Source organism: Podarcis muralis, chromosome 8 (assembly GCF_964188315.1).
Source record: "Podarcis muralis chromosome 8, rPodMur119.hap1.1, whole genome shotgun sequence".
Classification (NCBI taxonomy): Eukaryota; Metazoa; Chordata; class Lepidosauria; order Squamata; family Lacertidae; genus Podarcis; species Podarcis muralis.
Window position 1 is genome coordinate 85,038,444 of NC_135662.1, and position 21,601 is coordinate 85,060,044.

Here is a 21,601-nt window from a genome sequence, read left to right on the forward strand (position 1 = left end):
TTACTCATGTAGAAACACGCTGATTCCCAGACCGTCCGCGGGCTGGATTGAGAAGGCGATTGGGCCGGATCTGGCCCCCGGGCCTTAGGTTGCCTACCCATGCTATACATGAAACCGCAGAGAGATCAAGAAGAATATTCCTACTTGGGATGAGGGACAGCTTAAAATGCACAGGGGGCCCCTTGTAGCAGAATACTCCTACTGTCCATTGGAACTCCCTGTCATGCGTCCATGTAGAGGCAAAACTGCCACAAGTTTCCTAAAACCAAAAGGAACCAGGAGCAAAAAGCCCACCAAACCTGTAGCTGGTTTCTAAATCCTATATTTCCAGGTGTAACAGACACACATTGGCACTTTTATCTACAAAGGAATAAACACAAAATGGTACTGTTGACAGAAACACACGAACACGACACAACAGTCTCATAAAATGGAGGGTCTTGCTTTACGAAAAGAGAAAAACAGAACAGGCGGAATATCCGTGTCTCCAATAAGTTACATTTACATTGCTTCCCACTTGCTTACAAAAAGAGCAGAATAAACTACAAGCAAAAGAAAATCTGCTAAAGGAGAAAGAGGAGGCGTGTGTCATCTGTGGCCATCAAGAACCAGAGCAGCCCAACTTCCGCCTTGGACCCGTCTTGGCGTAGTTTTGTTCCTTCTCATTCATCAGCAGCGGATTCCCATTCTGTGGCCACAGAACTTACAGCACAGTATGTGGGAGTTGGGAAAAGTTCTCTGGCAACTCCATCAGTGTTTCAAGGGCTAGTCAGGTTCGTTTTAGTCCTCAATGATTATGGGCTCATCATTCACAGGCTGCTGTAGATGTAAACCTGCTACTGGCCAGAGCACAATAGGCTTGTAAGGCCGTCTTGCAGCTTGTTTCGCTTCAGAGAAAGAAAGCAACTTCCGGATTTTCCTGGCAGAGAATGAAAAGAAAACCTTGTCACGAGACTAGATACTTGTAACTTTCTTTTCCTGTTTTTATCACTTGCTTCAAGATCTGTTCAGTTAGGGGGCTGTATAAACATGCAGTTTCCTTTGTTGTATTATTATTTTAATTTATTGTCCGCTTTTCACCCTAAGGCGGATTACAATAATTTAAAATGCAGCATTAAAAGCAGTTTGAAACAACCTATGATCACAAAGGGACACAGGTGGCGCTGTGAGTAAAACCTCAGCGCCTAGGACTTGCCGATCGCATGGTCGGTGGTTCGAATCCCCGCGGCGGGGTGCGCTCCCGCTGCTCGGTCCCAGCGCCTGCCAACCTAGCAGTTCGAAAGCACCCCCGGGTGCAAGTAGATAAATAGGGACCGCTTACTAGCGGGAAGGTAAACGGTGTTTCCGTGTGCTGCTCTGGCTCGCCAGAGCAGCTTTGTCACGCTGGCCACGTGACCCAGAAGTGTCTCTGGACAGCGCTGGCTCCCGGCCTCTAGAGTGAGATGAGCGCACAACCCTAGAGTCTGTCAAGACTGGCCCGTACGGGCAGGGGTACCTTTACCTTTTACCTTTTTATAATCACAAAAATAGGGTGGGTCCTAAAAAAAATATGGTGCTATTACTTCCCTTGATCTGGACACTAGACTTCTGTTGATACAGCCTAGAATAGCATTTACCTTTTTGGCTGCTGCATCAGTTAACTCAGTTAAGCCCTAGATCCTTTTCACATGTACTACTGGCAAGCCAGATGTCTCCCATTCTATATTTGTGCATCTGGTTCTCCCTGCCTAAGGGCAGAACCTTACAGATGTTCCTATTGAAATTCTATTTGTTAGTTTGGGCTCAGTTCTTCAAACCGTTAAGGTCAACTTGAATCCCAATTCTGTCTTCCGCCGCAATGTTATGCTGAAAGCTGTATTGAATTCCAATGGCAAATTATTAAAGAAATTCTTAGAGCCGATTGCCATCCTTAGTGACATTGACAAAATGAAAGGTCTGCTGTCTAGCATGGCTAAGCCTGTTATGTTCAATACAGCATTAAGTTTGCATTAAAAGCTTCCTAACTCAGGAAAAGCTGTGTGTCTGGCCTCAAAACATGTGCCACTTAGTTATGTGTTTTATGTATTATATTACACGTGTTTTACTATCCAATTCTCATTTAACTTTGCTTGCTTGCTAAAGTATGTTTCGGAAAACTTTACTGGAGGTTTTTAAGCAGAGGTTGGATGTCCATCTGTCATGAGACATCATTGAGACCCTCCATTAATGTGCTTCGTTACAGCACTTTGGGAACATCCAACTTCTTTTGCAATTACCTTTTGAGGCTTTCCCTCCTTCTGGAGGGTCTCACTGATGGCTTTCTGCACAACTGTCAGGTCAGCAGCCTTCCCCATGATTGTGCTTCCTTCTGAACCAGACTGAGAGACCATTTAAAGGCTCAGGAACCCATTGCAGGTGTTATGGATTGAATAGCTACTGCACCTTTTCACAATATTCTAAATTTCTGAGATTGTTAATTTGGGGTTTTCATCAGCTGTACGCCATAATCATCACAATTATAACAAATAAAGGCTTGACATATCTCGCTTTGCATGTCATGAGTCTATCTCGTATATTAGTTTCACCTTTTAAGTTGAATTACTGAAATAAAGGAACTTTTCCACGATATTCTAATTTTTCGAGTTTCACCTGTAAGTGGTAAATTCAGCACAGCAGGCTAAGGAGGACTCAACTTTTGGTTGAAGACAGCTATTTCACCAGGTCTAATTTTCTCAAAAAAGAAACTATTGATTCATTTCAATCTTAACTTTATCTTTTCAGAAGCTCAGTCATTAACCGATTGTAAATTACATTTGATCGCTCTTAATAGAATCACAGAACGGACTCTTACTGAAGTGCACATGCTACCTGGTTTCCTCGGTGGCCATGTAGAAAACATCGTCAGGAGCGTCAATCCAGTTCATCCTCTTCCTTTTCACTGGAAACATGGTTCCACCACGGATTAACCGGACTTTTGTTTGGTATGATTTCCCATTGAGCAGCAAGTTTCGACTTGGTCCCTAACGCAATACATAAAGAACAACAAAAACGTTATGGGTCCCTGCAGAAACCACTTTAGGAACAAGTACAGTCACACCTCGTTACGTTTGCTTCATGTTACGTTCTTTCAGGTTATGTCCCACGGTGACCCGGAAGTACCGGAAAGGGTTACTTCCGGGTTTCGCCGCTCGCCCATGCGCAGAAGCACAAAATGATGTAACGCGCATGCGCAGAAGCAGTGAATTGCAACCCGTGCATGCGCAGATGCGTCTCTGCGGGTTGTGCTCTTTTAATGTTGCAAACGGGCCTCCGGAACGGATCCTGTTCGCAACCAGAGGTACCACTGTATCTCTTAAATGGACAGAAAATGAGAACTTTTCTTGCTGTAAATTCCTGCTCTGATGGGAGGCAGGGGAACATCCAGTATCATGTGAGATATACCTGACAGGAGGCAGAGCATTAGCAGTTGGAGGGGTCCAATTTCTCCCGACTGTACTGGAGCAGAGACCCTATATAAAGGGGTGTTGGGAGGGTCCACCATCTGTGGGTGACAAGCATTAAAGAGCTACCTTTGAGAGAGGACTCTGCATCTTCTTTTCCCTTTCTCTTTTTTGTTTGTTTTTATTCACATTATTTTTTTCATCTATTATGAAAAAGCTTGAATAAAATCTTACGGAAAAAAATAAACGAAAGGCTGCTGGGTGTGCAAACAGTACCAACCCCAGTAAGCTCACCAAGAAAGATTGTTTGGATTCAAGGGCGCGCTACCTCGCCTTCCATCTCGGGCTGTCAATAGAAGGGGGAACCAATTCTAATCCCCAACAGCTGAAGTGGTAAAATAACCTCCTGCCTCCCTTGCATGCAGAGATTTATGGGAAGAAGAAGAAAAAATACTGTTTTCTTTCATGTAGTTTGAAGGGTGCTCAATATGTGTTCATCATGTTCCCAGGACAGTTTAGAAAAGCAAAGCAAAGCAAAGCAAAAGCACAAAAGTAGCAGCAACAGAACAGGCAGCGCCATAGAGACATCGTGCCCTCCTGGCATAGAATCACAGAATTGAGAGTTGGAAGGGACCACGACGATTGCAACCCCTGCAATGTAGGAATCTTTTGCCCAACTTGGGGCCTGAATCTATGACCCGGAGATTAAGAGACTCCTGCGCTACTGACTGTATAAAAGTAGACGGCAGCACAGAAAACAAACACCATTCAGCATATAAGCAACATACGGAAGATTTAAAAGCTGGTGGAAATAAAAACACGGTTGGGTGTTGAAATTACAGCATTGACAATTTCATAGTTGGGGGTGTCACATCTAAGGTCATAACTGTGAAGAAAGGCTCTAATGAACCCCACCATTTCTCAAAGCCAGCCTAATGCAAAAAGGGTTCTAGATCTTATTAGTTGGAAGAGCCAGGGGGCACTCCCTGCAGGAGAGGAATGAGACTTTTAAAATGAGGAGCAACTAATGCCACAGAGGACAAGAGTCAGGATTCGAGATGATGTTAAGCATTGTTGGCAGGGACATCCCAAAGGCCTTTAGGGAGGTATTCTTATATGCAACGGCCGCAGCTCGGACTTTGGTGGCAAAAGGCTGGAAGGAACAAGAAGCCCCGACAACAACGGACTGGCATTACAAGCTACAAGAATTTGCTGAAATGGCGCAGTTAACAAATACCCTAAGAGGCAATTCAAAACAAAAATTTATGGGAAAGTGGGATAGATATAAAACATATGTTCAAAAATACAGTAAAGGTTCGCTATCTACGCTAGCATTTGATTGACGTTGGAGTGAGACTGAGTTGAGAAATAAGACTAAGAGCGCATATTGATATAGGAATGTATTAGATAAATGTAAAGAAATATACAATAATAAGAGTACATTCATTTGTAAAAAAGGAATATACAACGGGATAGACAGGAAGTCTAGTGTGTTGGTATGTATATGATTGGGGGGGAATTGTTTTTGTTTTTTTCTCTTTGTTCTTTCCTTTTTTGTTTCATTTTCTTTCTAGGTATATAAAATTTGTATATAATTTTTGTATAAATGTTGGAAATTATATTATAGTAAGTCCTGTAATGTTATATGACAATGCTTACTGATGTAATATAAGAATGTTAACAAATAAATAAAATGCAAATTCACACACACAAAAAAAGAACAGATTAGAGAACTGGGCCAGAACTAACAACACAAATTTCAACAGGGACAAATCTTTAGGTTCTGCACTTAGGAATAACAGGCTGCGCAAATGCAAGATGGGAGACAAGGAGTCCCTGCAAGTAGTTGCTAACATCATTAACACAAAATTATTATGAAAGAACTGTTTGTCAGAGTTCAGAAAAGGAGCGCAAACATTGGATCTGGCTGTAATATTCGCTCGATGACAGCTTGACCTAGTGGACAAGCCCAGAAGTGAAAGATTCTCCGATTCTATACCCTCTTCAGCACAAAAGACATGTTGCCGTTCATGTAATGCAATTTCACAGAGGTGCTCAGTGCGCCAATTTCTGGCTGATGCGATTTGTTTGGGCAGATTGCTCCGAGTCTTATCTCTCCCAGCTTTGACCCAAATATTGGGTTCCCATACTGTTTTCAAACCGTTGGGTCTTTGGAAAGGTGACACACTCTTGGCCCTCATGGAATAAATACAAAATGCTCAAATAATGTACGTGGGCATCATGCGCCACTTGTGGCAAATACTTTGTGTCTCTGCTACTTTTTGAAACCAATTTGCCTTTCTCACATTAGTTCCGTTAGTCTAGCTTCAGAAATAGGTTGGTTCCTCACATGTAGATCTCCGATTCTGTGTGCAGCCTAGCCCAAATATTGAGATTTATGTGCATGGATGAATTGAGGATAGTCTGAAAAAGGAAGTAATGGTGAGACAAGCAGTGGTAAAATCCCTATCAATCGCTTCCTTCCCCAGAATTCAAAAAGGAATTTTTAATCCTTGAAAGAACAGAGCATAACAGACATAAATGGGATAGTTTTCAAAGAAGGAAAGTGAGCTCCACGGAGACTCATGTGACATAATTATGATTCTAAATTAGGCTTAATAACCAGCTGAGTAGTATACGCCAAGGGTTGCCAACCTTTTTGGACTTGTGGACACACTTCAAATTTTGAGAAAGTGCTGTGGATACCAGCCACAAATGTGCATTACACAAAATTAGAGGGAGTGCACCTGAAACCTCATGCTTGATGTGGGAAGTCAGCTGTGATTTCCCAGTCCTGCCCACACCGCCAACAATATTGTTGCTGTCTAATAACAAATGAGATCATTCCCCAATCCCAGGTAAACTGTTATAGGTGGACGCAGCTCATATGCATCTCTCTCTCTCTCTCTCTCTCTCTCTCTCTCTCACACACACACACACACACACACACAAAATCTGGACCTTTTGCCAGAATTACTAAACTCCATAAGCTTTCCTTTCCACTTTTAATCACATCCTAGAAAAAAATTTTTTTATTTATTTATAAAAGCATGTCTATAACGCAAAATCACAAAATATTGGGGTGGTGTTCAACATCAAAACATACAGCATCATTTAGGGGGGAAAATACAGCTAATTAAAGTGGCTGCTTAATTAAAAATTAAAACAGCAGCAAAGGCCTGTCAGAGTAAATTTCAATCAGTAGTGTATGAAACAGGAAAATAACTTTTGGCAATACAGTGGTACCTCTAGTTACAAACTTAATTCGTTTCAGAGGTCCGTTCTTAACCTGAAACTGTTCTTAACTAGCGGCATGCTTTTGCTAATGGGGCCTCTTGCTGCCGCAGCTGCGCCGCTGGCACACGATTTCCATTCTCATCCTGGGGCAAAGTTCTCAATTCAAGGTAACCCTTCCAGGTTAGCGGAGTTTGTAACCTGAAGCGTTTGTAACCTGAGGTGTTTGTAACTCGAGGTACCACTGTAATGTAATTTTGGTGGCAGTAATCTTCCTCTATTACAAAAGAGTTATTTTATTCCATTATTGGATCAATATTTTCTTTCCTTTTTTCAGCTGTTTGAAACCCACAATGAGATTTATTCCCTAAAACTTGAGAATGCTGTTGTATTTGTAGCCCTGAATGTTTCCAAAGTTCACCAACTTCAGCTCGTGGGGTGCTGAAACAGAGATCTGATTTATCTTCGTCTGCATCTAGACCTGCTATGAGGCTAAAATCCCGATAGAGGATTTTCAAGTTTCTTAATTTCCTTTTTCACATTGCTCAGGGCAGGCTCTGCAAAGATACTGACACTGTGAGCTTTTCCTTCGATCTGTAAATTGCTTCTCCTAAAACCTCCACCACCATAGTCAATAACAAAGCTGGCGACAAGGGAGACATTTTCCTGCTGCCTCTAGTGAGACTTAGTGGTTGGAAACCCAAGCCATAGACACAAACTCCATCTTATGGTGAAGACACCTGGTTCACCAAAATCATAAATTTGGCTCCAAAATTTATCTCGGTCAGTGGTTTAGGTAGGAAGGTCCATTGCACCTTGCCAAAGTCTTTATAGGCATTCAGTGAGAATACCGATCCAGGCCTCGTATGAGAATGATGTTTAACACCTTCACCTCAACAGATCTATAACCATCTTACCTGTTGACCATGAACCTAAAGCATGGGTAGGCAAACTAAGGCCTTGGGGCTGGATCCGGCCCAATCACCTTCTAAATCTGGCCCGCGGACGGTCCGGGAATCAGCGTGTTTTTACATGAGTAGAATGTGTCCTTTTATTTAAAATGCATCTCTGGGTTATTTGTGGGGGCATAGGAATTCGTTCATCCCCCCACAAAAAATATAGTCCGGCCCCCACAAAAAAGTTTGCTGACCCCTGACCTAAAGGGTGCCAAATCAGTGGTTAAACAGAGGATTTTGGATGTAGGTTTTCAGGAGCTTCCAAGGGTTGGACCAGATGACCCTAGTGGTCTCTTCCAACTCCACAGTTCTATGAAAAAACTAAAAACTGAAGGAATGGGTTTCCCAAACCCAAAAACTGACTGTGCAGGCAGTTTGAAACGGGCACCAAAATCCCTATTTTTCCTTAGCTAAAATCCATTAACTTGAGCTCTGAGTCAATGTATAAACAAAAACCCGGCTGTATAAACAAGTGCTCAGAGCCCTCTCCTTTATCAGTTTGTGACGGCAAGGATGACCTTGGCTGTTCCAGTGGAGTAGGGATGACATGTCTGGGTCTTATCTTACCACACTCTGACACACAGACCTAGTCCAGGAACAGCGCCAGAGTGTGTTCTTGGAGTTGGTGACCTCTTGCTCCAAGATAAGAGTAGGAAGAGGAATACCCTTTTATGGTCAGAAGTACAGGAAGGAATACCCTTTTATGGTTAAGAATACCGGAGCAGGAATATATGTGATGTCAACCTGCATGTATAGGCTGACGTGGTTGGATTCCTGGGGAAGGAGGGAGAGGGTGCCTGGAGGATATATATACTGCATGAAATTTCTCATTTCTTTGGACTTGCTGTGGACTAACCACGTAAGTGCCTTTCTGCTGTTCCAGAGAGCAGAAATAAAGAACTCTTTCTCTGAACCAACCCTCGGTGTCATTTGACTTCCTTCCTCCTGTCCGGGAGCAACGCAGACCCAATCGGTGGACCCCAATAAGGCTACAAAACTACTGCATAGAGACCCTGCTCCCCTCAGTCATTGGGGTTACCATACTTCCCCTGCAAAGATGAAATGCCCTGAATTATAGGAAAGTTTTCTCTGTGCCAAGGCTGAATGCCCTCCCTTCTAATTTATTAGATGACAGATACAATAAAACTCCAATGAACAATAGATGCTGCCCTTGTAACAATGCTGAGGTAGCATTGATGTCCTTTTCTCCTGTGGTTTTTATCAAGTGGCTAGGAGAGACCTAATATATCCTATTATACAGCCCAACCCTTGTATCTGCTTTGACTCTCTTATGATCACTTTCCTTCGGGGCTCCAATGTGTCAGTCATGAGACAAGCGGCAAAGTTTTTTTTAATATGGCCATCCTTATTTGATCTATTAAGGTTGCTTGATACATAATTTTTCAGTATTATAATTCTGTGTAATTCATTTGTATCAATGTGACTTTTTATTGGTGTTATTGTTAAAAATGTTATAATGATCTGCTGGCTGCAAATAAATTTTAACACCTGTCTCACAGAATCTGCTAAGTGCCTCCTCTTCTGATAAATAATGAGCTATGGACTTAAACCTAGCTATCAATACTGCTGATTTCCTGGTTAATTAAGCTTATGGGTCATTCTGAGCCTAAATCCTTTCTCAGTTGGAGCAGCACAACTACTCTGTCTGGTTTCCAGGATTTAGGCAAATCTCCTTTTTCTAGTATTTTATTAAATAACCCAAATCCATACTAGGCATTTTTCTCCTTTTTAACAAACATCTAGTATTTCTGGTTTGGGGTTCAGATGACACACTAAGTCAAACCACAGCTTAGTCAACAGCAATGCAGCAGTGGCAAGGACCGGAGAATGAATAAAGAGGCCGTGAACCCGTGCATTTGTGTTAATCCATGGTTTGCCTTAGTGTTATGGGTGAGCAAGCTCTACGTCATAACATACCGTATTTTTCTCTCTATAAGACCATAAGACGCACCTAGTTTTTGGAGAAGGAAAACAAGAAAAAAAATATTCTGAATCTCAGAAGCCAAAACAGCAAGAGGGATCGCTGCGCAGTGAAAACAGCAATCCCTCTTGCTGTTCTGACTTCTGGGATAGCCGCGCAGCCTGCATTCGCTCCATAAGACGCACACACATTTCCCCTTACTTTTTAGGAGGGAAAAAGTGAGTCTTATAGAGCAAAAATATGGTAATTTCCTGGGAATTCTGATTTAGGAATGACACTGGGCTGCCACTGCTTGAAATGGTGGCAAGGCTTTTTATTGTTAGTGGAAGGAAGAAAAGCCTATTGGCAAAACCTATTGGGTGTTTCACAACTTTCTGACTAGTTGCAGGACCTTAGCCAGACCTAGCAGAGTACACGCAGAATCCACAGAAGCAATTGGCAACTTGGCTGCAGACAGGATAGATGAAGCAGGAACCAGGAACTTATAGTTAGGTGTTGATTATATACAGTGGACTATTTATAGGAACAGAACACAGATCTTTTGCTAGCTCTCTCATACATGACTCACAACTCCTACACTCACTGACACACTGAACCACTGAACCTCTGAACACTGAACACATCCCAGTTAGTAGGCCATTTATCACTTCCTTGAGAGAGCTTGACCAATCAGGGAGCTGTCTCCATGCCTCTGTTATCACCAGGCAGACTTACTCCTTCAGATTGCCTTCTGGCTGTCTGCCAAACTTTAATTGACTCTGTGGGAGTAGCTGCATGTACACAGTTTCCCAACAAAGCCTTGGTCACCTTGATTTTAAAGATAAGATCCCCCCTCCCCTGCAAAATTAGAACCACCCACTCTATAAAAATTAATACAATCTTGGGAGAGGGGCATCCCCCCTGTAAGACTTACAAAAATATGTGGGCTGAACACTTTGCCCAGGTACTAACATCAATCACTTTCATAAATGTTTTCTAGGTAAAAAGATCTCGTCAAACAAAAGGTGTTTATCCATTTTAGTGTATCATTTTATTTGGTCCCTTCCTTGTTTATTTGGTTCCTTCCTTGTTTTAATAGACAGAGCCATTTTTTAAATTAAAAAAAGAATGCAGTAAGAGCTAAGAAAAGCAGCGGCAGAAGTGCACCTTAAGAGCAGAGGTAGCCAATGAGATACCCTCAAGAGGTTGCACTACAACTCCTATCATCCCCGACCATTCACCGTGGTGGCTAGGGCTGATGGGAGTTGTAGTCCAGCAACAACTGGAGGGCACGACATTGGCTACCCCTGCCTTAGAGCTTTCTGCTTGGGATGGTGGTCTACTGTTATCTTTTTTTAGATGAACATTCTCTTACCATTTGTCTGGTTTGTCCGTGGTTGGGCAGACCTAACAAACAGGAAAGAGAATAGAGCTCGTAAGACACCATTGCTTTTCCAAAGAGAAAAATCAAAAGAAAGGAAGCACAAAAAGAAAAACAGCATGGCTAATGTTTGAAAATGACTCACTTTCGCTTTCACATTTGCTTTCTTTGGTAAATATATGAGATTAGCTCCTTAAGTGATCTAAAAATAATTGCAAAAATATTTAAATATACTGTCCATCGTTATTAACGGCAATGAAAGCAGCAGGAGAAAGTGTGCAGTAGTTATAGGAAAGCACTTGTTGGTTTTCTTAGTTGCCGGCCGGCCGGCCAACCAACCAGCCTGTCTACCATTAGTTATCTGACACGCTGAGGTTTGGCTCAGCTCAGCTTAACAGAGACTCACATTTTCCTCTGGGAAACATTGGGGAAATCCTGCTATTTGCAAGGCAGCCTCAAAAGAAGGCAGGCATTGAGCCATTCTCTCTGAGGCATTGTTAAATGAGGGATCTGAATTAATAATCCAACTCCTGCCCTCTTAAAAATAGTTTTCTCTCTCTTGGTTGGACATAAAATCAGTTTTATATGTGGTTTATCAGTGAAGAATCATCCTACTTCTAAAAAAAAAGTTTGGGGAGTGGAGCAGAAATCTTTACTGTGTTTCAGTCTGTGTCTTGGTCACAAGGAAGGTGTTTAGTACCAGAACTGAGTTCACATTCCTTTCACACAACAATCCATTCCTGGTTTCACTGGGAGCCTTTCTGTTTTTGCTATTGTCAAAGAATTGGGAGCCTTGCCGATTTACTGCAAGTCACGTAGCAACCTACCAACTACTCTCTTTTAAATCAGAACCAGTGAAGGCGGTGAAGGTCCTGTGTGAGTGTCTGGAAGCAGTTGGAGGATGGATGGCGGCTAACAGATTGAGGTTGAATCCTGACAAGACAGAAGTACTGTTTTGGGGGGACAGGAGGCGAGCAGGTGTGGAGGATTCCCTGGTCCTGAATGGGGTAACTGTGCCCCTGAAGGAGCAGGTGCACAGCCTGGGAGTCATTTTGGACTCACAGCTGTCCATGGAGGCACAGGTCAAATCTGTATCCAGGGCAGCTGTTTACCAGCTCCATCTGGTACGTAGGCTGAGACGCTATCTGCCTGCAGACTGTCTCACCAGAGTGGTACATGCTCTGGTTATCTCCTGCTTGGACTACTGCAATGCGCTCTACGTGGGGCTACCTTTGAAGGTGACCCGGAAACTACAACTAATCCAGAATGCGGCAGCTAGACTGGTGACTGGGAGCGGCCGCCGAGACCATATAACACCGGTCTTGAAAGACCTACATTGGCTCCCAGTACGTTTCCGAGCACAATTCAAAGTGTTGGTGCTGACCTTTAAAGCCCTAAACGGCCTTGGTCCAGTATATCTGAAGGAGCGTCTCCTCCCCCATCGTTCTGCCCGGACACTGAGGTCCAGCACTGAGGGCCTTCTGGCGGTTCCCTCACTGCGAGAGGCCAAGGTACAGGGAACCAGGCAGAGGGCCTTCTCGGTAGTGGCCCCCGCCCTGTGGAACGCCCTCCCATCAGATGTCAAAGTGATAAACATCTACCTGACATTCAGAAGACATCTGAAGGCAGCCCTGTTCAGGGAAGTTTTTAATATGTGACATTTTAGTGTATCTTTCATCTTTGTTGGAAGCCGCCCAGAGTGGCTGGGGAAACCCAGCCAGATGGGCAGGGTACAAATAATAAATTATTATTATTATTATTATTATTATTATTATTATTATTATTATTATTTTATTATTATTTTATTATTATTATTATTCAAATATATGCCCGTCCCACCTCTGAATCAGATCTATTTAGTCCAGCATCCTTTTTCTAACAGTGTCTTGTGAGATGCCTCTGGGGGCCCATGAAGTAGCAGTTCTCCACAGATACAGTTATGTATGTATATAGGTAGGTATGTATTTGTTTATTAGATTTATATACAGCCCTTTATGAACAGCCCTCAGGGTGGTTCACAAAATAAAAGCACAACATAAATAGTTAAAACAAAACAAAAACTCCCCCTCCCATAAACACATTTTAAAGGCTGTAGATTATTAATCAGCCAAAGGCCTGGTTGAAGAGGAATGGTTTTGCCTGGTACCTAAAGATATATAACGAGGTTCAACCAGATGAACCTCCCTGAGGAGAGCTTTCCACAAACAAGGAGCCACTGCAGAAAAGACCCCGTTCTTGTGTTGCCACCCTCCAGACCTCATGTGGAGGAGGCACACGAAGAAGGGCCTCAGAGGAGGATCTCAGGGTCTAGGTCAGTTCATATGGGAATAGGCGGTCCTTGAGGTATAGTGGTCCTGAACTGTTTAAGGCTATATAGGTCAAAACCAGCCCGGAAACTAATTGGTAGCCAGTGCAGTCGGGCTAGGATTGGGGGTTATATGTTGAAACCGTCTTGCCCTGGTGAGCAACCTGGCTGCCAAGTTCTGTACCAGCTGAAGTTCCTGAACCACCTTCAGAGGCAGCCCTATGTGTCACACCTTGCAGTAATCCAACCTAGAGGTTACAGTACCAGAGCATAGACAACCGATCTTAGGCTGTCCCTGTCCAGACAGGGGTGCAGCCGGGCTACCAGCCAAAGCTGATGGAAGGCATGCAACACCACTGAGGACCCCCAAGCCATCCCAGAGGGAAACCCCATCAAGAGCAGGCAATCTCCCAGCCATCTGGTCTAGGGAACCACCCGCAGTGCCTTTGTGTTATCTGGATTGAGTTTCTTTGGCTCTCATCCAGTCCATTACTGAGGCAAGAAAACTCCACTGCCATACTCCAGATAACCCCTCTCAGCAGTTTCATGTAGATGTTAAACAGCATGGGGGATAAAATTGAGCCCTGAGGACCTCCACCTGGAAGACTCCACAGGGCTGAAGAGCACTCCCCAAGCATCACCCTCTGGGAACGACCATCCAAGTAGGACCAGAACCACTGGAAACCACTACCCCCAATTCGGACAGCCGCTCCAGAAGGAAACAATGGCTGATGGTATCAAAAGCCAACTGAGAGGTCAAGGAGAATTAACAAGGCGCCGGAGCCAATGCAGCTTGTTCCTCCACTTTTCAACCTCCCAATGTATCACTATATTGGGATGTTTGGCTGGTGATACAGCCCCATTCTGGACAGGAGGAGTTCATCAGATCCTTAGCATCTCACACAAGGATATCTCCAGCAGCAAGAACAGATCCAAAGAATTACATCTCTGCATCAGGCACTAAAGAAGACCACAGGCTGCCTCTCATCCAACAGTTGTTTGGCCAGTTACATCCTGCCGCCATATACACTGATTTAGATCAAAGGAGCATGATGGTGAATGAAAAATGGCCTTCCAAACCTGCTACGGCCACTTCAAATACACGCTCAGGCTGCTAGGCCTCCTTAACTCCTCTTAAGTGTTCCAGCAGTTCACAATTTACAACCTGGGCAACATTCTGATAAACCCACACACGCTACAGCTCCATGTTAAGCAAGTTGTCCTCTAGTGGCTAGATCAAACAACGTGGACTGAACAGAGTTCCTTGGGCAGATTTTGACATCTCTTGGTGTGCTGATGGATTGCTCCAAAAACGGAACGGCATTTCAGAGTGTACAGAACAATCCATCAACAACAATAATCCAGGGACTTCTGGTGGCCGCAGGAGAGAGAGGTACAATGTATGAGACCCAAGCATGTGCAAAAGACAATGCCCATTGCTCAAACGGTTGAATGCAGGCGAAGCCAGAATGCTGACCAAAACCTAAACTGCCTGGAACCAGACTATCTTAGAACTGCCTTGCCCCTTATGAATCTCCCTGGGAACTTTGTTTTTCACCTGAGACTCTTCTCCCTACCCCAAACTTGCCAGTGGATGTGCAGCTCAAATTTCTTCCCCGGGCTGAACGTATCTAAGTCTCTTCAAGAGGCAGCCTTTGTCTTGAATGTGGAAGTAAAATCTGTCTTCGGAACTGAAGCAGCACTTCTGGTTGGGAGGGGAAGGGAAAGAGGCTCAGCAGCGATAGATCCTGGCCCCGCTCAGCTCTAGCCTCCTCCTCCTTTGTAACAGTACCTTCCACCTTGCTTAAGCTCCAGTATCGGCTGGAGCCTCAGTGAGCCTGTGCCATCTTGCCCCTTCTCCCAATTATCTCACGACAGCTCAGGCACGGGACACAGGATGGCCACTGCAGTGCTGGTGCGCCTGTGCGTGGCAGCAGCAGAGGCCACAGATCCAGCCTTCAAGAAGAGCATCACAGCTGCCTCTGCCACAGCAGTGGTGAAAGGCAATGCGTTCCCTTGGGGGGGGGGCAGATGTGCCGTCCGTGTAGATCCTGCTGCCCAGATGGGATGGGATGGCCCCAGTTATGTTCCAGAACATCTTGTACTGCCCTCGCCTCCTCTTCCAGCTGCTAAACTTCCATCAACTTTAAACTTTTTCCCCGCTGCTTCCTGTTTTCCTTTATGCTCTGCTGCCAAGGAGGGAGTGTGAATTTTCAGCTGGTGCTCCCTTGCACTCCCTTACAGGCTAGTCCTAAATTATGCTACTGGACAACCCCCAATTTCTGATATAATCAGTTGGACTACAAAGGGCTTAGTTTTGCCAGTAACTCAGTTACTGGGCTTCCCACAACTGATACTGTAAACCGCCCTATGATCCTCAGATGATGGGCAGTTTAGAAATCTGAAATGAAATTAATGAACTAAATAAATGAATATACTCAGCTGCCCTCAATGTTCCATTGGTTACAGAAACAGGGATCTTTGTCAGGCCATTTTGGGTCTTTCTGTTTTTCACATACTGGTGGCAACGCTTAAGTATACAAAACTCCATTTTTTTCTGGAGGTAACCTCATTTCATGCCTAGCATATGCAGAAGGCATTAGTCTACAAAATTTGATGGTGAGTTCTGGTTTTAAAATTTAAAGCCCTAAACTTGGCATCTGGGTATCTTAAGGATCTCTCATTCAAATATTCTCCCCCGTAGGTCCATCCATGGCTGAGGAATCAATGGTGAGTAGCTACTAGGAGCTGGCTCCATTTTTGTAAGGCCCCCACAATGCAAAATGACCTCCCAAAGTCCATCAAGCATGGATCTATTACTGTAAAGAATATAGCTTGTCTAACTTCTCTGCTCCTAGTAGATGCCCACGGTATCTTCTTCGATTGTGGAACTTGTATCAAGGCCTTCAGATGTTAAAGAGACACCTGCTCAAAGAATTTAATTGATTGCTCTTCCGGTTTTATTATTTTAGCGCTATTCCTCTATACGTCTGATATTTTGTGATACTGTGCACGCGCATAAATTTCTAATTAATTCTTTTAAAACTAATGTTGAGTTGCATATCCCTCCTGCACAAAAGGTGGCTAAAGTTTAAAAAATGAGTTTACGCAATTCAAGATAAGGTAAGAGGAGATTGAGAGGAGATGGGACAGTCATCTTCAAATATCTCAAGGGCTGTCACATAGAAGAAGAGGAGAAGAAGAGTTTGGATTTGATATCCCACTTTATAACTACCCGAAGGAGTCTCAAAGCGGCTAACATTCTCCTTTCCCTTCCTGCCCCACAACAAACACTCTGTGAGGTGAGTGGGGCTGAGAGACTTCAAAGAAGTGTGACTAGCCCAAGGTCACCCAGCAGCTGCATGTGGAGGAGCAGGGAAGCGAACCCGGTTCACCAGATTACGAGTCTACCGCTCTTAACCACTACACCACACTGGCTCTCATCGAAGAGCAAACTTGTTTTCTCCTGCTCTGGAGGGTAGGACCTGAACCAGTGGATTCAGGTTACAAGAAAGGAGATTCCGACTAAACACCAGGAAGAATTTTCTGGTGATAAGAGCTGCTCAACAGTGGAACGGACTTCCCTCGGAAGGTGGTGGGCTCTCCTTCCTCGGAGGTTTTCAAGCAGAGGTTGGATGCTTTAGCGGAGATTCCTGCATTGCAGTGGGTTGGACTAGATGACCCCTGGGGTCCCTTCCAGCTCTCCAATTCTATGATTCTATGAGACCTTGTTCATCTCATTTAGTCAGTGAAACAGAATCAAGGAATGGATGAGGTAATCATGATAAGTGTATTCTATTCCAACCTAAAGTGAGAAGCAATCCCTTTCCTAGTCAGTGCATTTCTCGGCCTTATGGGGCTACTGCATCATTGGGTTGCAATTATGCCATACGCTGCCTATTGGCAAAAACAATTACGCTTCGTACTGCTTGTTCTTGAGCCTTTACTACCACAACACACTCTTGATAGAAAGAAATGAAGACTTCTTCTGAAGTGTCATACCAAGATGAGTCACCAAGGAATGACAGCTTAGTTGCTAATTAAAGCTGTTAAGAATGGAAGCTTAATTAACGCTTACTATACTTTTTGTACATTTTTTCTACACCTATATGCACATATTCCTGCCAGCTGAGGATGAATCTTCATGCATCAGGCGAAGTACACTGGAATCCATGGCAGCTTGTGCTATAATGCATTTGCTAAGCTGTCCTGCAACAGACTAGCATGGATATCCTCCTGCGAGACTCTTTATTTTGAAATGTACATCTCACCCTTTTGCTCAGAACAGTCACCCAAGGCAAAATTCCACCTATACAGGTATTCTTCTGGACAAAATTCAAGTTGCTGCTCTTCACCTATAAAGTCTTAAATAATTTTGGCCTTGCACACCTCAGAAAATATCACTGATGCCTGAAGCTACCACATCTCCCAAGAAACTACAGCAGGAGTGATGAATGACCAGTCTTGTGTGCCAGATACAGCCCAAAGCCTCCTTATCTTTGCACCACAGTCAGGCTTTTAAAAACCTATCATTGAAGCTTAAGTGCGAGGTGGCACTGGGAAAGTTGTAGCTTGGTAAGGAAGGGTTAAACTTTATCTCTGCATCTGCAACCACCCTCTCCACCCTGCTCCACATTTAGGCTTTACATTTAGACCCCACTGCTCCATATTTAGGGTTGGGAAGGGGGGGGGGACTCCTCTTGGCTTCAGTAGGAGGGTTTTAAAAAAATCTGTAGTAGGAGCAGGGAAGAAGATGCAGCCCTGTATTAACTGTGCATGTCTGTGCATATGTTAAGACTGTATGTGTGTGTACATATTTGGTTGTGTGTTAACAGCATGCAATAATGCCCGTGTCTGGCCCTGTCCACTTTGGATCCAGGTCAGGCCCCCAACAGCTTTCAACTGGGGCAATGTGGCCCTCAGTCGAAAAAACAGTTCCCCACCTCTGTGCAAAAGGTTGTGTACAGCGAAGGTTTGGGTGGCTGCTCTCTAATCATGAAAAACCCTTCCTCTAGAGACCTTCCAAAACTCAAACATACATCAGAAGGGTTGCTAAATCGGGATATTTTTATCAGCTGCAGTTAAACTGATAATGGTGCGTTAATACCGCATGGGAAACTATGAAGGGAGGCGATGTATTTAGAAATCACAAAAACAACATGTACACACAATACGAAATGGGTGGACACAAGCACAAAGAAGCAAACTTGAAAAGTCAGCGGATGAATCGAGAAAAGGTTACACTGTCCAAGCACAAGCCGAGAACAACTCCGTAATCTTACCCTTGCTTGGCATCAAAAGGCGCTTCTTCACGGGGCCTGGTAGAACACAGTGAACATAAAGATCAACAATCAGATTTGCATTATTTCAAAAGCTTAACTTAAACAAATAACATGTTATCTGTGCAGGTGTTTGCTTGCTTGGTCAAAAAATTTAACAGCACATCTAGGATAGCAGAAGCTATGGTTGTATGGTTGGGGGGGGGGGGAACGTTCAACAACTTCCATATTCGTAAAGGTAAAGGACCTCTGACAGTTAAGTCCAGTCGCGAACGACTCTGGATTTGCGGCGCTCATCACTTTACTGGCCAAGGGAGCAGATGTTTGTCCGCAGACAGTTCTCAGCCGCTTCTGGCAAAACCAGAGCAGCACACGGAAACACCGTTTACCTTCCTGCCACTGCGGTACCTATTTATCTCCTTGCACTCTGGCGTGCTTTCAAACTGCTAGGTGGGCAGGAGCTGGGACCGAGCAACGAGAGCTCACCCCATCTGTCAGGGATGCTTCAGTTGAGATTCCTGCCTTGCAGGGCATTGGACTAGATGACCCTCGGGGGGGGTCCCTTCCAACTCTATAATTCCATGAAAAGAATTCAGCTGAATTTGCTTCGCTATGCATAACAACTGACTTAATCGTTTTAGCACCTTAAATTGGATGGCTTACTTTTCCAACAAAGCTTTTTAGCAGAGCTTTTATCCTAGTCTGTATTGGACTTGGTTTAATATAGGTTTCGGTTGCTAAATAGTTTTGGGATGTTTTAGCAATCAATTTTATCAAGTGATTCATCAATCAATCAATGTAACAAACTTACACATTAAAATTGCTTTCCGTGGCATCTCTCCCCCTGCTGCACGTCAGGGCAGAGTCCACTACAGTATTTCTCTTAGAACTATTGCAGATTACTTTAAAGCATTCGCAATGTTCAACACTAGTCAAACCCACAAAATTGTGCTGCGTATTACATACCTGAGTATGTGTGGCCCCCTTTGGGGTTCTGGCCAAGCAATCCTGGCCACTCAAACCTGTTTGGCCAGAGCATTCTCATGCATATGATCTGTAACACCTGCAAGCAGATCATGCTAAAAGCAGCCACCAGCAAATAAGGGGAGGCAAATTTATGTTTGTGTAACGGAGTCAGTTTTCCATGTTTTGTGGGACATTGTTCTAGACATAAGTTTCTTCCCACCTTCATATTTTGGTTAAGGCAAATTGTATATAGTTAAAAGGAACACATTTTTTTCCAGCAGAGAAAAGGATTCTCAACTACAGTGGTACCTCGCAAGACGAATGCCTTGCAAGACAAAAAACTCGCTAGACGAAAGGGTTTTTTGATTTTTGAGCTGCTTCGCAAGACGATTTTCCCTATGGGCTTGCTTCGCAAGACGGAAACGTCTTGCAAGTTTGTTTCCTTTTTCTTAACAGCGTTAATACAGTTGCGACTTGACTTCGAGGAGCAACTCATAGAACGCGGTGTGGTAGCCTTTTTTGAGGTTTTTAAAGACTTTGGTGATTTTTGAAGCTTTTCTGAAACTTTCCCGACACCGTGCTTCGCAAGACGAAAAAAATCGCAAGACGACAAAACTCGCGGAACAAATTAATTTCGTCTTGCGAGGCACCACTATACTATCAGAACAATGAAGTCTAAGTGTGCTGGGTGCTCTCTTTTTCCACACTACTAACTTGTTTCTTCTCCGATGAATTAAACAATCCTAGGCTAGATTTTAAAGATCAGAAGCCATGATATTTAAGGGTGGATAAAACACAGGAGTTGCCCTATGGTTATTTCTATATATTCAAATAATGGAAAGCTCTGAAGCACTATCTGGCAATGGCAATTGGGAAGAACACATTTTTCAAACAGAAAGTACGGTAAGTATTAAACAGTTCTGACAAAAGCAATATTAGCAACACTGAAAATGAAAAGCCACCAAGACAATTAGTCCTGCAGACTTAAAAATTAATCTGCAAACACTGTCAACACGTTAGCACCAGAAAATACTTACCATCCATCCCATTTTGTTGTTCGTAGTTTCTTTTCCCCAAGATCGTTGGAGATCCATTGTTAATCACTGGCGTAAACTTAGCACAAGGCACACTGTTGAGGGAGCCAGACAAACTCTTAGCAGGATCAGGTTTCAGAGAGCAGGGATGAGATTCTGTATGGTGAGAACAGCATATTAGGAGCATATTACAAAGGACAGTGGCAGACTCCTTTGTTTTTAAACCCAACTCTGACCCAGTCATGAATAAAGCAGGAAGAAGAGGGGTGCCACATTTTTTTAAAAAAAGAACAAAATATGTATGCAGGTGAGAGAGCCTGAATCAGGAATCAGACCCTACAGTTGTCTTAGAAGCAGCGCATAGACCATTAGGCCAAGAAAGAGACATCCTCATGTGCAAATATTAAGGAGAGAAATAAAGCTTTTGAAAACAAGGGTGTCCTTCCAAGATCTGTGTTTCTGTGCCTGTGGTTCTCTCTCTCTCTCTCATTGTCACTCATATCCTTCTATTTGTATGATATTTATATCCTGACATTCTGTTCCATCTAGCACAGGCAAGAAAAAGCATCAACCCAGGGAAGATGCAAACAAGGGCTGCTGGCTTAGTGACTGGGATCAATAGTGGTAAGGTGCAATCTGTATATTATGGGCATCCCATAACTTTCTCCTATACAGTACAAGCGAAATGTCGTTTATTCCTTTGGAGAAAATTAAAATTAGGGCCAATGTTGGTGTGGGCAGAATTAGCTGGTGAAACAGAGTTAGTAGCATGGGAAAGGACACTGGGTTAACCCTCTTCTGCTTGTCAAATACGACACTTTTTGCTAGTGAATAATATTATACTTGGTGCTGGAGGAGACTCTTGAGAGTCCCATGGACTGCAAGAAGATCAAACGCATCCATTCTTAAGGAAATCAGACCTGAGTGCTCACTGGAAGGACAGATCGTGAAGTTGAGGCTCCAGTACTTTGGCCACCTCATGAGAAGAGAAGACTCCCTGGAAAAGACCCTGATGTTGGGAAAGATGGAGGGCACAAGGAGAAGGGGACGACAGAGGATGAGATGGTTGGATAGTGTTCTCGAAGCTACAAACATGAGCCTGACCA

At 43.7% G+C, this 21,601-nt stretch overlaps 1 protein-coding gene across 5 annotated transcripts in view; it reads right to left on the bottom strand.

Moving 5' to 3' along the window:
- Window positions 1-306: 306 nt before the first annotated feature.
- Window positions 307-21,601, bottom strand: part of MTA1 (metastasis associated 1) — a 63,413-nt gene continuing 42,118 nt past the window's right edge. For 2 of the 5 annotated variants that reach the window (XM_077933441.1, XM_077933442.1), the window contains 5 exons: window positions 20,499-20,651; window positions 18,499-18,534; window positions 10,906-10,937; window positions 2,848-2,999; window positions 307-919 (listed from right to left, as the gene is read on the bottom strand). In XM_077933441.1, the coding sequence (XP_077789567.1) occupies window positions 781-919; window positions 2,848-2,999; window positions 10,906-10,937; window positions 18,499-18,534; window positions 20,499-20,651 (512 nt within the window). In that variant the 3' untranslated portion in view covers window positions 307-780. Of the gene's footprint in view, window positions 920-2,847; window positions 3,000-10,905; window positions 10,938-11,059; window positions 11,114-18,498; window positions 18,535-20,498; window positions 20,652-21,601 lie in introns of those variants that run through there. The other 3 variants (XM_077933443.1, XM_077933444.1, XM_077933445.1) reach the window with 3 other exon arrangements.